The sequence below is a fragment of the Etheostoma cragini genome, chromosome 16 (genome assembly GCF_013103735.1).
Source record: "Etheostoma cragini isolate CJK2018 chromosome 16, CSU_Ecrag_1.0, whole genome shotgun sequence".
NCBI classification, from domain to species: Eukaryota; Metazoa; Chordata; class Actinopteri; order Perciformes; family Percidae; genus Etheostoma; species Etheostoma cragini.
Genome location: NC_048422.1, coordinates 7120217 through 7133695, shown reverse-complemented (window position 1 = coordinate 7133695; position 13479 = coordinate 7120217). Strand labels below are relative to the sequence as shown.

At 40.4% G+C, this 13479-nt stretch overlaps 2 protein-coding genes across 2 annotated transcripts in view; one reads left to right on the top strand and one right to left on the bottom strand.

Annotated features, from left to right (window-relative positions):
• Positions 1-13479, bottom strand: part of vsig8a (V-set and immunoglobulin domain containing 8a) — a 69196-nt gene that overhangs the window by 39050 nt on the left and 16667 nt on the right. The window lies entirely within an intron of this gene.
• Positions 1-13479, top strand: part of si:ch211-127i16.2 (probable flavin-containing monoamine oxidase A) — a 39473-nt gene that overhangs the window by 15073 nt on the left and 10921 nt on the right. Inside the window, exons 8-9 of the mRNA XM_034896637.1 lie at positions 3240-3340; positions 9996-10154. Of these exons, the coding sequence (XP_034752528.1) occupies positions 3240-3340; positions 9996-10154 (260 nt within the window). The remainder of the gene's footprint in view (positions 1-3239; positions 3341-9995; positions 10155-13479) is intronic.

Sequence of the window (13479 nt, the reverse complement as noted above, 5' to 3'; positions counted from 1 at the left end):
GTTGAATGTTGGCATGCTACAATAATGTGTAGGGCCACCTAAAGCCTTTATACCTTTTTGCATATAGAATACTAAGTTATTAAAATAGCCTACTGAATCAACGGTGAACCCTTAGGATCAACTGTGTATGTGGATGGCCCTTAGTGACTTTCTTACCTATAGGCCAGTAAGCAGTGGGGATTTATGTTTGCTAAAACTATGTTGGATTCATGTTAAGACCAAAATTTACATTAATTTGGAGGCCCCCTTGCACTCTAAGGACTGCAGAGGGGCCCCTGACCCCTGTTAAAGATCCCTGCACTAGATAAAAGGTCAGGGGTTTGCCAAAGTCAGGATAAATCCATATTCTGTGCGAGTAACACTGCCTTCCAAACCACTAGCTTGGCTAAAATTGTGACTATGCTACCCTTTAAAATCATTTAATGGCCTTGCTCCTAATTAGATCTCTGACCTGCTCACTGCTAACAAACCATCCAGAACTCATCAGACCATGGGCATCAGTTTGGTTAGAAATATGCTGATGACAGAAACACATTCTGAAGTGCATATCCAGAAGTGCTGGGTACGAAGCATTCTTTTCTTTTTTCTCTCTCTTTCGCGCAGGTAATGTTTTGAAGAGCGCAGTCCTGTAACTTACTAATGAAAATGGTTTAATTAAAGAATGATCACCCACTTTATCTCATATACTGCTCCTCATAACCACGGACAACTGTCAAGAAATCTAGCCCAAAGTCCAATTGTTATTATGGACGTTATGTGACGCCAAGCATTTCTGCTTCATTGAGCCGGTTGTAAGGAAAAGGCTTAATGTGGTTTCATGTACCTAAACAATGATCACCAAATTTCTCTCTCATATTGCTCCTCATAGCCACTGAAAACGGAGCAGCTGTGGGTTGACTCCCCACGATTCTCATTGGTTTATAAGTCATAACTTGAAAAAGCTTAACGTCATTTAATGTGGCCAAACAACAATCAATCATCCCCAAATGTTTGGTTAAATTTTTTTGTTTTGTTTTTAATGGTTATGAGATGGAGAATGGTTATATGACAGAGAAATTTGGTAATCAGTGATTATTGTTTAGGTACATTAAACCACGTTAACCTTTTCCTCGCCATAGGCGTCAGTGAAGTAAAACTCGTTAATGTGAGATAACTTCTGTAATCGTTGGATTTCTGTTTAGTTTTTTAGACAGGCTTAAGTATTTATGACAAGATATGGTCATGAGGAATTAGGTGACCATTGATTGTTGTTTAGATACATTAAACCACGTTAAGCCTTTTCACGTTAGGCGTCCCGACAGGCCGTGTTGTGAACTGAAACCAGCGCAGCAGCCAAACGGCTGTGTCTGTGCCTGCACTGTGGGGAGAGAGATTTTTGAGGATTTTTTGGCATCTGTTGCTAAAGAATGATATCTTATGAACTTAATGTTTTTTTTAAACTAAATTGTGCTTGAACAAAAAAACTAAAAAAAGTGGTAGGTACAACATGACTCATGACAGACTCTGATGGGTACGTGTACCCACCGTCCCCACCAAAATTGGCGCCTATGCATCAGACGCTGGTCTCCTAACTGTACCCATGATCAGTAGTAAGTCTGGAGAAGTTGCATTCAGTCATTATGGGCCTTCTCTCTGGGACAAACTGCCTCATGATATAAGATGTACCACAACTGTGTTGTCTTTTCAAAGAAAGCTTAAGCCCAGCTTGTTCTCTCAGGCCTATAACTAGCTCGCCTCTATATCCCTGTCTGTCTCTTTCCCTCAATCCATTCCTCTCTCTCCCTCTCTTTGGGTATGTGTGGGTGGGTATATTTATGTTGGTGGGTGGGCAGGGGATGACACATTTTTACAGATATACTCAAATATGATATATTTTACTTTGTGAAAAAGTGTTTTGTGTGAAGCACATTGAGCTTGTACTCAATGTACTTTATAAATAAGTTGTCTTGACTTTTGAAGAAGTTTTCAAATTTCTTTAATTAAGGGCGTCAGACAAAGTCACATGTGGCTCTTTTTTTGTATGGTTGTGTGTGCAGATTGAAGGTATGCCAACTTAAAAGCAATTATATTGAAGTTGAGGACATTTTGTCATTATTTAAGCGCCTGTTTCTGTCTATTGACAGAAAGTAAATCCTCAGTATTTAACCTGTGGTGCCTTCAAAAGTAAAGTAGAGCCTTTGACAAGTCTGGATAATGCTGGATGACAGAAAGAATGCAGTACCCTGTCCTTATTCATCAGCTAACCACGTTTGCACACAGTATCAGATTGGTGTGCTTAATATTATTCACATTCATATGAACTGCCATCCTGTTGAACCTGTTTATTCACATCATCTTGATTTAACTGTGATGCTGAGTTGTGATGTAAGTTTCACAAAAGTGTCACAGCAGATTTGTACTTGTTAGAGAGGATGACTGTGTTGTCACTATAGAGCACTTTGGTTTTAAAAAAAACAAGATGCCACAATATGTCTAATTTAGCCATCATGACTTTAACAAATAATGAGGTAGACGGCAATTCCTGTCATCAACGTAGATGGCTTTGGTTTCAAAACAAGCAGCTTCATAGATATGACACCACTTGACAGGTCTTATGTTATGTGTACAGTGCTGTCATTTGAACGTCTAAGTGACCATGTCAAATTAGTTTGGAGCAACTTATCATGTCACTGTTTTTCAATTTTACTGCTTCGGGCTCATCAATTTTGTTTAGCATTAAGGACATTATTTTGAGGTTGCTGACAGGCTCTTGACAGTTTCTAAATGATGTCTCACATCTTCCACTGGTTCATTCGTTAAAAGCATGGCTTTAGGCCAGATGTCACTTCACTTGCCAGAGCAAGCACAGTAGCAGTCTGGCTCCTCTGCATGCGTGGCATACACTACCTCTAACGGTACTGATGAAGTTACTTGACTGCTCTCATATCAGTGAGATAGAGCTTTCACAGATTAAGTGTAGCGATTAGTACTCTGCGGCACAGCAACAGCCAGAATCCTATTCATGACATGGGGATTTCTTTGCAAGTCCATTAATGTCAATGATTCAAGATAAATTCATCCTGATCAATAGAGGGATTTGTCTTTTCTATTTTTATTTCCCTTTTTTACTCTCTCTAAATTAAAGCAGAGATTTATTTTAACATTTATATGTAAAGCACACCAGGGGAGGTGGATTAAATGGAACTAACAAAGAGCAAGTCATTATTGGGATTTATGTTGTACTCTTGTTTCCGCCACAGCAAAGATCCACTACCACCCAGCCCTGCCCAGCCAGAGAGAATTTCTTACCCAGAACATGCCTGTGGGCCACATGATAAAATTCCTTATTACCTATCCAACGGTGAGTAACTAAAGATAAAATCAGAATTGAACCCACATTTGCTTGAATTTTAAAGATACTACATTTAGAAACATTTGTTTTAAACAATCATTCTTTGTCTTCTAAACAGTTGTGGCATCGTTTACATATTTTCTTCCCTATGGGGTTCACCTTTAAATAATTTTGTAGTCAACTCATAAAAACTGATTTAGTTTATGACGAAGGTTGACTATAGTGGATTATTAAATTAGCCCTTCAAAGGGGTGTTTTGTGAAGTTATTCATGGGAGATAGTAAACAGCATTTGTAAGGGGCAGACATAATAAAAGCTATTACAAATGATTATACTAAATACTTGTCAGAGTTGATATTTAACAATTGCTGCATTGGGGCACCGCTCACTTTACAAAAACACATTGGGAGCATTGCTTACACGGAATGGCTGCTGTATAAGATTGCACAATTGGTTGTTCATGCAAATTGCAGTTAGATTTGTAAGTCTGACAGGCTCATGCATGGATTGCAAATGCTCCGTTGCGCTGTTGTTGATTAGTGAAAAATGTTAAAATAAATGATCTCATGTTGCAAATTTGGTGAAATGGGCCGCTACATTTGAATAATCCCCATACTATCAAGTTGTAGTTTTCAGCCATTTAGGACCAGAATAAATGTACAATCATATTGTCTGCGTTTCTTTCATGTAAAATGCAAGACTGCGTCCCAGCAGTGGCCTCAGCAGGAGTGAGGAAAAATTGTTTTCAACTATGTATTTGTTTACCTATAAAAAAGAAAGGCCGCAGGAGATAGCAGTCAACTCATTTGGAACAAGGTCTTTATAGATCTCAACACTGTGTGAAAAGGCTCCTAGCACTTGACATTTAATATCTTCATTTTGCACTTCACACCCACACAATTGATTAACAAAATACTTGTGCAACTTGTTAGTAGATTAAATATGTCTACTCTAATGAACACCAAATCATTAGTGCGTGGGTCTATGCCTTGGTGTCTTGCAAAGATGCATTTGGATTCTGATAAACAAGACAAATATTGGTCACTGATCTGTCATATAGTTTATCTGATACTCCATTTTTCAGTATTTTACATGATTTGAAAGTTTACTTAGACTCATGAATATGACATTGTAATGGTTACCCTTGTCCATCTTTGATAGAGGCTATTTTATGTGTGGGGAACATGCAGGAGTGTTTTGTTGTTTTTCCCATATAGATAAAATATATAGCTTTGTTATCAGTGGCCTGGATTTGTATCACAGATTGTGTATGGTCTGATTTTTTGTGTATTATTTCTTTTTGTTTTGAAATAGTTTACTAATTGCTTCTTCTATAAAAGGACACTGGGTTGCCATTCTTATCAAAGATGGCCGCCACGCACCAACAGGGTACCGCACCAAGATGGTGCATCCTCTCTCATAGACTGGAAAGAAAATCCCAGCCTTCCTAATGAGGTAGTCCCATACCACATAACACGTCACGACTAGGCATAATCAAAGCTGCATCAGTGACATAACTTCTGTGTTGGACTCACTGTATCTAGATCCACCTGACAAGGAAGGACAACGGCAGCCAGAAGAAGAGGATGAGGAGGAGGCTGAGGCAGTATTGATGGTGGAGCAGGTCCAAAAGTTTCGGTTGAGGACGGAGGCCTTGGAGAATCGGGTCAAAGATACCATTGACAGCACACTCCATCGTGAGGAGGGTCTTAGAGCGGCCATTGAGACAGTGATCAAAGAGGCTAAGGAGTATATTGACCCTAAGCTGCGGAGTTTTGATCAGGTGGTGGTGGCCTGCTTAAAGCGCAGAGATAAGCAGTGGGGTGAAGACTTGGAAAAGACCCAGAATAAAATCCGTTCCTCTTGGAGGCCAGCAAGTTTCTCCACACCTGCAGCTCTCCAGTTGGTGAACCAGCATATATCAGAAGGGGATGTCTCCCTTCCAGCATCTGCTGCGGCGGCAGCCAAACCTCCTATTAGGATGGAGTTACCTCAGTTTGGTGATTCGAGGGATTCTGCTGATGTCCCGGATTTCATCGAGCAGTGTGACAACTTTCTCACTCTAAGGCACATGAGTGACATTGAACTCATAGGCACACTCAACACTGTGCTAAAAGAGCCTGCACGTTTGGTTTATCCCATCCCACTGGTTCATGAAATCTTGGAATCCATGCAAGGAGCGCAGTGCTTTAGCTCACTTGACCTTCAGAGTGGGTACTGGCAGGTGGCAATGGATGAGGAAAGTAAATTACAAACAGCCATGACCTCCCACCTAGGACTGTTTCAGTTTAAGGTCATGCCATTTGGACTGAGGAATGCCTGAGCCACCTTCCAGTGGCTGATGGAAAATTTTCTGTGTGGGTTAAAGGGCAGAATCTGCTTTGTGTACATAGACGACATTATTGTTTCTCCAAGTCGCAGGAGCAACACCTACGTGTCCTTGAGGCGATGTTTGAAAAACTCCATCATGCACATCTAACTCTCAATGTCGATAAATTCCATCTTCTGCAATCCCAACTCACCTTCGTAGGACATGTGGTCTCAGCAAAAGGAATAGAAGTGGAAACAGCCTAAGTGGAAGCAATTGCGGCTTACCCAGCACCCATGGATTTAAAGAGTCTCCAGAGGTTTCTGGGGTTGGTGGGCTGGTACCACAAGTTCATCCCTCGGCTGGCCGATATCATCACCCCCCTTAATGACCTCATGAAAAAAGGGGTCAAGTGGGATTGGAGTGCACAGTGTCAGGCCACCTTTGAAAATTGTAAGGCGATGCTGCAGTTGTCACCAGTGTTGGCTCAGCCAAAGCCACAAGGGTGTTTTCAAGTGCACTGTGATGCCAACGATGTGAACGGTATGACCTCATAAGGGGCAAGCTGTGGCTCTGTGGTAGGGTGGTCGCCTGCCAATTGGAAGGCTGGTGGTTAGATGCCTGGCCCTGCAGTCCCATGTCAAAGTGTCCTTGGGTAAGAAACTGAACCCTGGGTTGCCCCCGATGCAGCGCATTGGTGTGTTAATGTGTGTGAGTGTTTATCTGATGAACGAGTGGCACCTTGTACGGCAGCCTCGGCCACAGTGTGTGAATGGTGAATGGTTCCTGTAGTATGTAAAAGCACTTTGAGTAGTTCTCAAAGGCAGAGCAGGATACCCAGGGCTCGGTTTACACCTATTGCCATTTCTGGCCACTGGGGGACCATAAGCAGGCTGGGGGAATGCATATTAATGTTAAAAAGCCTCAAAGTGAAATTGGCACGCTATGGGACCTTTAAAATGACCTCATCTATAAATACAACAATGACATCATGTAAAAGGTAACTGTGCTATAACGCTCTAAATGTAACATCTCTCAGGCCCACTTAGTTTAGATGAATGGAAATTAGTCCTGTACAGAATAAAAATGGCTTGAGATGGAAGTGTACAATGCATAGCACAGCGTTATTTAAAGTACATCATGAACTGACTGTGGTGAAAAATGCGGAGAGAGCAGAAGTGAGTTTATTACTGGACACTGCCAACCTACTTCCTGTCTAAAACATTTCAGAGAAGAGTATTTAAAAAATCAACCTCACATAACCATAGAAGATCACTGAGACACTTTGATAGCAGATGGCAGCAGACACCTCTCTAGTAGAATACATAATGAAAGAGAATACTTAGCTGACTGAGCAGTTCACTGTAACACTCTTGTCACATCACTTGTGCAAGCCCATGGACTGCATTTTCAGCATAAATAGTTGACTCCGCATTGCTGCCTTGGATTATCTTCTCCACAGTGGGGGGACAATCCTAGAAGCACCAGCTTGTCCCTTGTCCCCTCAGGATCCAAGTCCTAAGAGGCAGCCTCAAGCTGGGCATCACATCTGTCCCTTTGCTTACCTCTGGCAAAGCTCCCCAATGCTGGGTAATTTGTCAGGGCACATCTACAGCAGCTGAATCTGGAAATAAGACTGAAGACTGAATGTAAAAGACTGAACATCAGCAAATCCTAAAAAAAAAGCCTGAAGGAGTCAGTTTGTGCGTGGCGTCCAAACTTACGAATTGACTTTTATGTGTGAAAGGTCAGGTTAAAGACAGCAGCAGGTGTCCTGGCATGAGATAAAACAACCCATTTATGAATCAGAACTCAACCTGTACGCCAGTACGTCTTTTGACAACAAAATTATCAAATTCTTTAAATGAAACAAATTTAATCCATTACCTCTATACAGCTGTGTTTAAGAGGGCCGGTCGAGGAAACCCGGCAACCCTCATCCATATAAGGGCATATGTCATCTGTCCAGCAGAAAGCCCAGCACTTAGCAGAAAAAACAAGTTGAGAAATAGTTAAGCAGCTAAGAGTGCATTGTAAGACTATTATCTTTATTATTCTATTATCAAAATATGTTTTTTAATTACGTTTTTACTTGTTTTAATATCGTTTTTGATTGATTGTATTAAATCTGTCAAAATTGTCGGCTAACGGTTAATCATTACCATCCATAGCTGCAGCCCTAAAGCGCAGTGCAACATCACTGAATTTACTTTTTTGCCCCACTATTTGTTTACTGTAAGTTTCAGTTGTTCTTTTGGGTTCTCTCCTAAATTTCTTCAAACGAAAAACTAGGCAAGACTACTTCAAGACAACTGGAATATTTCATAATTTTCCTCAATGATTATTTATCATATCAAGTCAGTATTTATTTATGAAAAAAAGGAGCAAAATGAAAATGAAAGTAACATGCAGAAATAAATGTAACAATAACACTCACAAATACCCCAACCTTAATATTACAATGAGGAAAATAAGTATTTGAACACCCTGCTATTTTGCAAGTTCTTCGACTTAGACATCATGGAGGGGTCTGAAATTGTCATGGTAGGTGCATATCCACTGTGAGAGAAACAATCTAAAAAAAAAATCCAGAAATCACAATGTATGATTTTTTAAACTATTTATGTGTATGATACAGCTGCAAATAAGTATTTGAACACCTGTCTCTCAGCTAGAATTCTGCCCCTCAAAGACCTGTTAGTCTGCCTTCAAAATGTCCACCTCAAGTCCATTTATTTTCTTAAATTAGATGCATCTGTTTGAGATCATTAGCTGCATAAAGACACCTGTCAACCCCATACAATCAGTAAGAACCAGCTACTAACATGGCCAAGACCAAAGAGCTGTCCAAAGATACTAGAGACTAAATTGTACACCTCCACAAGGCTGGAAAGGGCTACGGGGATATTTCCACGCAGCTTGGTGAAAAAAGGTCCAATGTTGGAGCAATCATTAGAAAATGGAAGAAGCTAAACATGACTGTCAATCTCCCTCGGACTGGGGCTCAATGCAAGATCCCACCTCGTGGGGTCTCAATGATCCTAAGAAAGGTGAGAAATCAGCCCAGAACTACACGGGAGGAGCTGGTCAATGACCTGAAAAGAGCCGGGACCACCGTTTGCAAGGTTACTGTTGGTAATACACTAAGACGTCATGGTTGGAAATCATGCATGGCACGGAAGGTTCCCCTGCTTAAACCAGCACATGTCAAGGCCTGTCTTAAGTTTGCCAATGACCATTTGGATGATCCAGAGGAGTCATGGGAGAAAGTGATGGGGTCAGATGAGACCAAAATAGAACTTTTTGGTCATAATTCCATTAACTGTGTTTGGAGGAAGAAGAATGATGACTACCATCCCAAGATCACCATCCCTACTGTGAAGCAGGGGGGTGGTAGCATCATGCTTCGGGGGTGTTTTTCTGCACATGGGACAGGGCGACTACACTGTATTAAGGAGAGAATGACCGGGTCCACGTATTGCGAGATTTTGGGGAACAACCTCCTTCCCTCAGTTAGACCATTGAAGATGGGTTGAGGCTGGGTCTTCCAACATGACAATGACCCAAAGCACACAGCCATGATAACCAAGGAGTGGCTCTGTAAGAAGCATATCAAGGTTCTGGCGTGGCCTAGCCACTCTCCAGACCTAAACTCAATCTCAAACCGGAGCTCAAACTCCGTATTTTTCAGCGAAGGGGGTTCAAATACTTATTTTCCTCACTGTATATAGGTACAGATGAAATTTACATGGCTGGATAAATGAGCACGTTCTTCAAATACATATGCAGCCTGCGTAAATATGGATACACACACACGTTACACAGTATAGTGTCATTTGATGCTCTCTTAAAACAGTTTGTACTGACCTAAAGCCTTGGTTGCAGGTTCATCATTAATTATTACATGAAGCAGCAAGGTAGGCATCAAGGTGGCCAGTAGGCTATATATAGCTCGGAACTAAAAGGAGATGACTAACCACAGGCATTTATTTAAAGAATACAAGGTTTTTTCATCACAAAAAAGGTCCAGAGGAACTATTAGTTCCATAGTTTGTCAAACTACTACGTTTAGGCTCTAAGTCAGTGTAAGGCATTAGCGTACCAGAGTTGAATACTGAATGTAAAACAGAGAGATAGTTTGCAGTGTATCATTTTTTCAGATTGTCTGATGTGATATACTGTGTGTTTGTAATATGGTTTTGTTGTTTGGTTAAATTAAGTGTATGTTTTTTTTTGCATGTATGTAAAACAATGTACATATTACAATGAAAGACAAATTCTGGAAATATTTTCTGATAATAAAGTGAAATCATATCAAATATGATGAACCTGGGAACTGTCTCTGTTCAACTACAGGCTTTTTGGAAGGAGAAGGGCTTCTCTGGAGAAGTAGTGGCAGGATCCTCCACTGAGTGTCCATTCTGTGTTACATTTGATGCCACCAGCCCCAGCGGTAATGCTGCTTTGGTGGGCTTCATTGCCGGCCAGCAGGCTTCTCAATGGAGCTCCAAAGAGGTAATGGGTTATCAGTGTAAATAAAAATAAAAGAATTGATCTATTATTTAAACATGTTATAATCTAATGTCTTGTGTCATCAGTTAATTATTTAATTGTGATTCATTATAATTCCATAATTAGTAATGCTTACAAATATTAAATGGAAAAAGTAATTGATGCATTTCTTCCATCATCGGTATGATTTATATATCATCCGTATGTTTATCTCACTTGATAACATACCACTTCATACTCGTCCACAATTTGGCACATTCCAGCTGAATCCATTATTATCTACACAGTTTAAGTTAGGGCTATAACGATACACCATATGACACGGAAATTGCAACACAAACCTGTGTTGCAGAGAGAGAAGGGTGAATCGCGACAAACCCCTTCCAACTCCCAGTTATCCTTCCCGTCCAGATCCAATGCTACCACATCGTTAAAATACTTTTAGTCCTTTCTGTGCCTTATCCCCCTTCTGTCGGGTAAAAATTTAGCTCACTGTAAAGTGGGGCAGCCTGCCAATTGGAAGGTTGTGGCTCAATCCCTGGCCCTACAGTCCTATGTCGAAGTGTCCTTGGGCAAGACACTGAACCCCAAGTTGCCCTCAATGCTAATTATTTAATGATATAGGCTGGCTGCTAGCTGGCTGGGGGCTGACTGTGGATGTGTCCCCGGGCCGGGGCTGTAATGATAGGGGAGGTTGCTAGCGGGCTGGGGGCTGACTGTGGATGTGTCCCCGGGCCGGGGCTGTAATGAAAGGGGAGGTTGCTAGCTGGCTGGGGGCTGACTGTGGATGTGTCACTTGGCCGGGGCTGTAATGATAGGGGGGGCTGCTAGCTGGCTGCGGGCCAACTGTGGATATGTCCCCGGCCGGGGCTGTTGTCAGCTCTCATCCCGACTGAAGCCTCGCGGCGCCGTGAGAGTGAGGCAGACAGACAGGGGTGTGTGAGCTAGCTAGCTAAATTACCAAATAAATAATTACATTATTTTTGGGTACAAAATCTTTGGTTAGGGATTGATTGATAATGAACTCAATCAATATCTATAAATAAGGTATCTGTTGTATGTTGCAAAGTGGCATGAAATCATTGACAAAATGATGCCATGTGGCAGAAAAAAGGTTGTATTACGTTAACTGAGTATAATCTCTCCTCCAAAGCCCCTCACCAACAAAATAAAAAGAATCTAAGTTTGTATGGAATAGTGATACAAACCGAATCGTGGGATGGTGTATAGCCCTAGTATGTGTATTTACAGCTAAATCGTAAATACACAGCACAAAAGTGTATTATTATAACCTTGATGTAACTTGCCTCTATAACACTGTTTTCCTCTCTTTAGCAATGAAGTAGCAATTGGAGGTTAATTATTTAGCACTTTGTACATCAGGGAGACAGCTATGCTTGAGCTCTGTAGAAAGTCAGGCTAATAACTAAAATGCCTAAACAACACTAGATACAAGGCTGAATTTTATTTATTTCTTTAGGTAAAGAAAAAGCACTGGAACTAAATAAAAATATCAACACAAAAGAAAAGCAAGAAAAGGAATGAGGATGTAAGCTTAGTGTGCGGAGAGTGTCCAGGAGGGTAAGGTGATCATCGCTGTCACTGGCAACTTTCAGTTACTGAAATGTAAGTCTCGCTTTGCAAGACTTTCCTCATTGGAAGGTTTACAGTGGCTTGAGAAAGTTTACACACCTATGCTAAAGTTGATTAATTGATTGGCCTTTGGAAATTTAACATAGGGGTGTGTATACTTATCCCCCCTGTATTTTAAAGAAGAACATTTTATTTATTCACAATACATTATTCATGGCAAAGAAAATTGGCGACCTTAAAAGGTTGGATTCTCTAAATATTTAGATTAAAAGCATTAAGATAAATTTCCAAAAGATCCTTTTTTATTTCTTTTTTTAATCAACTATTAGCATGGTTGAGTAAACTTTCACAACCCACTGTAGCTAGTCCACACAGCATTCCAGGATGGGAGAAAAATGTTCTCTGGTTAATTGGCATTTCTTTAAACCACTCACAATCGTCATGGGCGACACTAAGCTCCACACGGAGCGACTGCAGAATAGCCTTCGGAGGAAACTTTTTTGGTGTATGTTCAAAAGTTGTTTTAGTCATGCGAGAGAAAACTCAGATTGGACAGACAGCCTATGCTAGCAGTCTGGATTTAACCTGCAGAGATCTGAGGAGCAGTTAACCCTAGTCCTCAGAAATCAACCAGAGTTTAAAATTCCAACACAAAGAAAGCGTAAGGAAACAAAAAGTAATGCAGCCGGCGTAATCTCTTTTGTCACCAGAGCAATCCTGGAAGTGTAACATTGTGGATATAGACTACTGAAGTATAGAAATGCGAGCTTATCATTTGACAACCTGGGCATTTAGGGATATTAGGCCAGGATGAATCCTTTCCCAAATCAGTTGCATATTTTTTTTTAACACTTGATATTGTTTTATACAATAAAACAATAACTCAGTCAATTTGAGTACCTCAGTGACTCAGCAAATAGTACCGCAAAAAATAAAACTGAAAGACTGCAGCATCGAGTTGAAAAAAACATTTGCTACATTAACCAAAGTAATAGCACCCCACTGTTGTCCTCAGTCGATATACTAGGACTATGCTATACTATGCTATTCTCACATACAATACAAAAATACACATACATTTGTGTCTACACAAATTATTAACCAGGCATAACCCTAAACATGCAATACATATAGTTGTGTTGAGGATAATAGCAGTGTGTTTAAAAAAAGTCAATAATGCTCAAAGTCCTTAAAAAAGCTTTTAATTCCATGATATCAACGCATTAGGAATACTGCACATTCAATTCCAAATCAAAACATGACCAGAATTGATCAAGTTTGTGTGTGTATGTTTATAAATGTATGCATGTATATATATATATATATATATATATATATATATATATATATATATATATATATATATATATATATATATATATATACACACACAGTGGTGTGAAAAAGTGTTTGCCCCCTTCCTCATTTCCTGTTTCCTTGTCACACTTTAGTGTTCGGAACATCAAACCAATTTAAACAATAGTCAAGGACAACACAAGTAAACACAAAATGCAATTTGTAAATGAAGGTGTTTATTATTAAAGGTGAAAAAAAATCCAAACCATCATGGCCCTGTGTGAAAAAGTGATTGCCCCCTAAACCTAATACCTGGTTGGGCCACCCTTAGCAGCAACAACTGCAACCAAGCGTTTGTGAGAACGTGCAATGAGGCTTTTACAGCGTCCTGGAGGAATTTTGGCCCACTCATCTTTGCAGAATTGTCCTAATTCAGTTA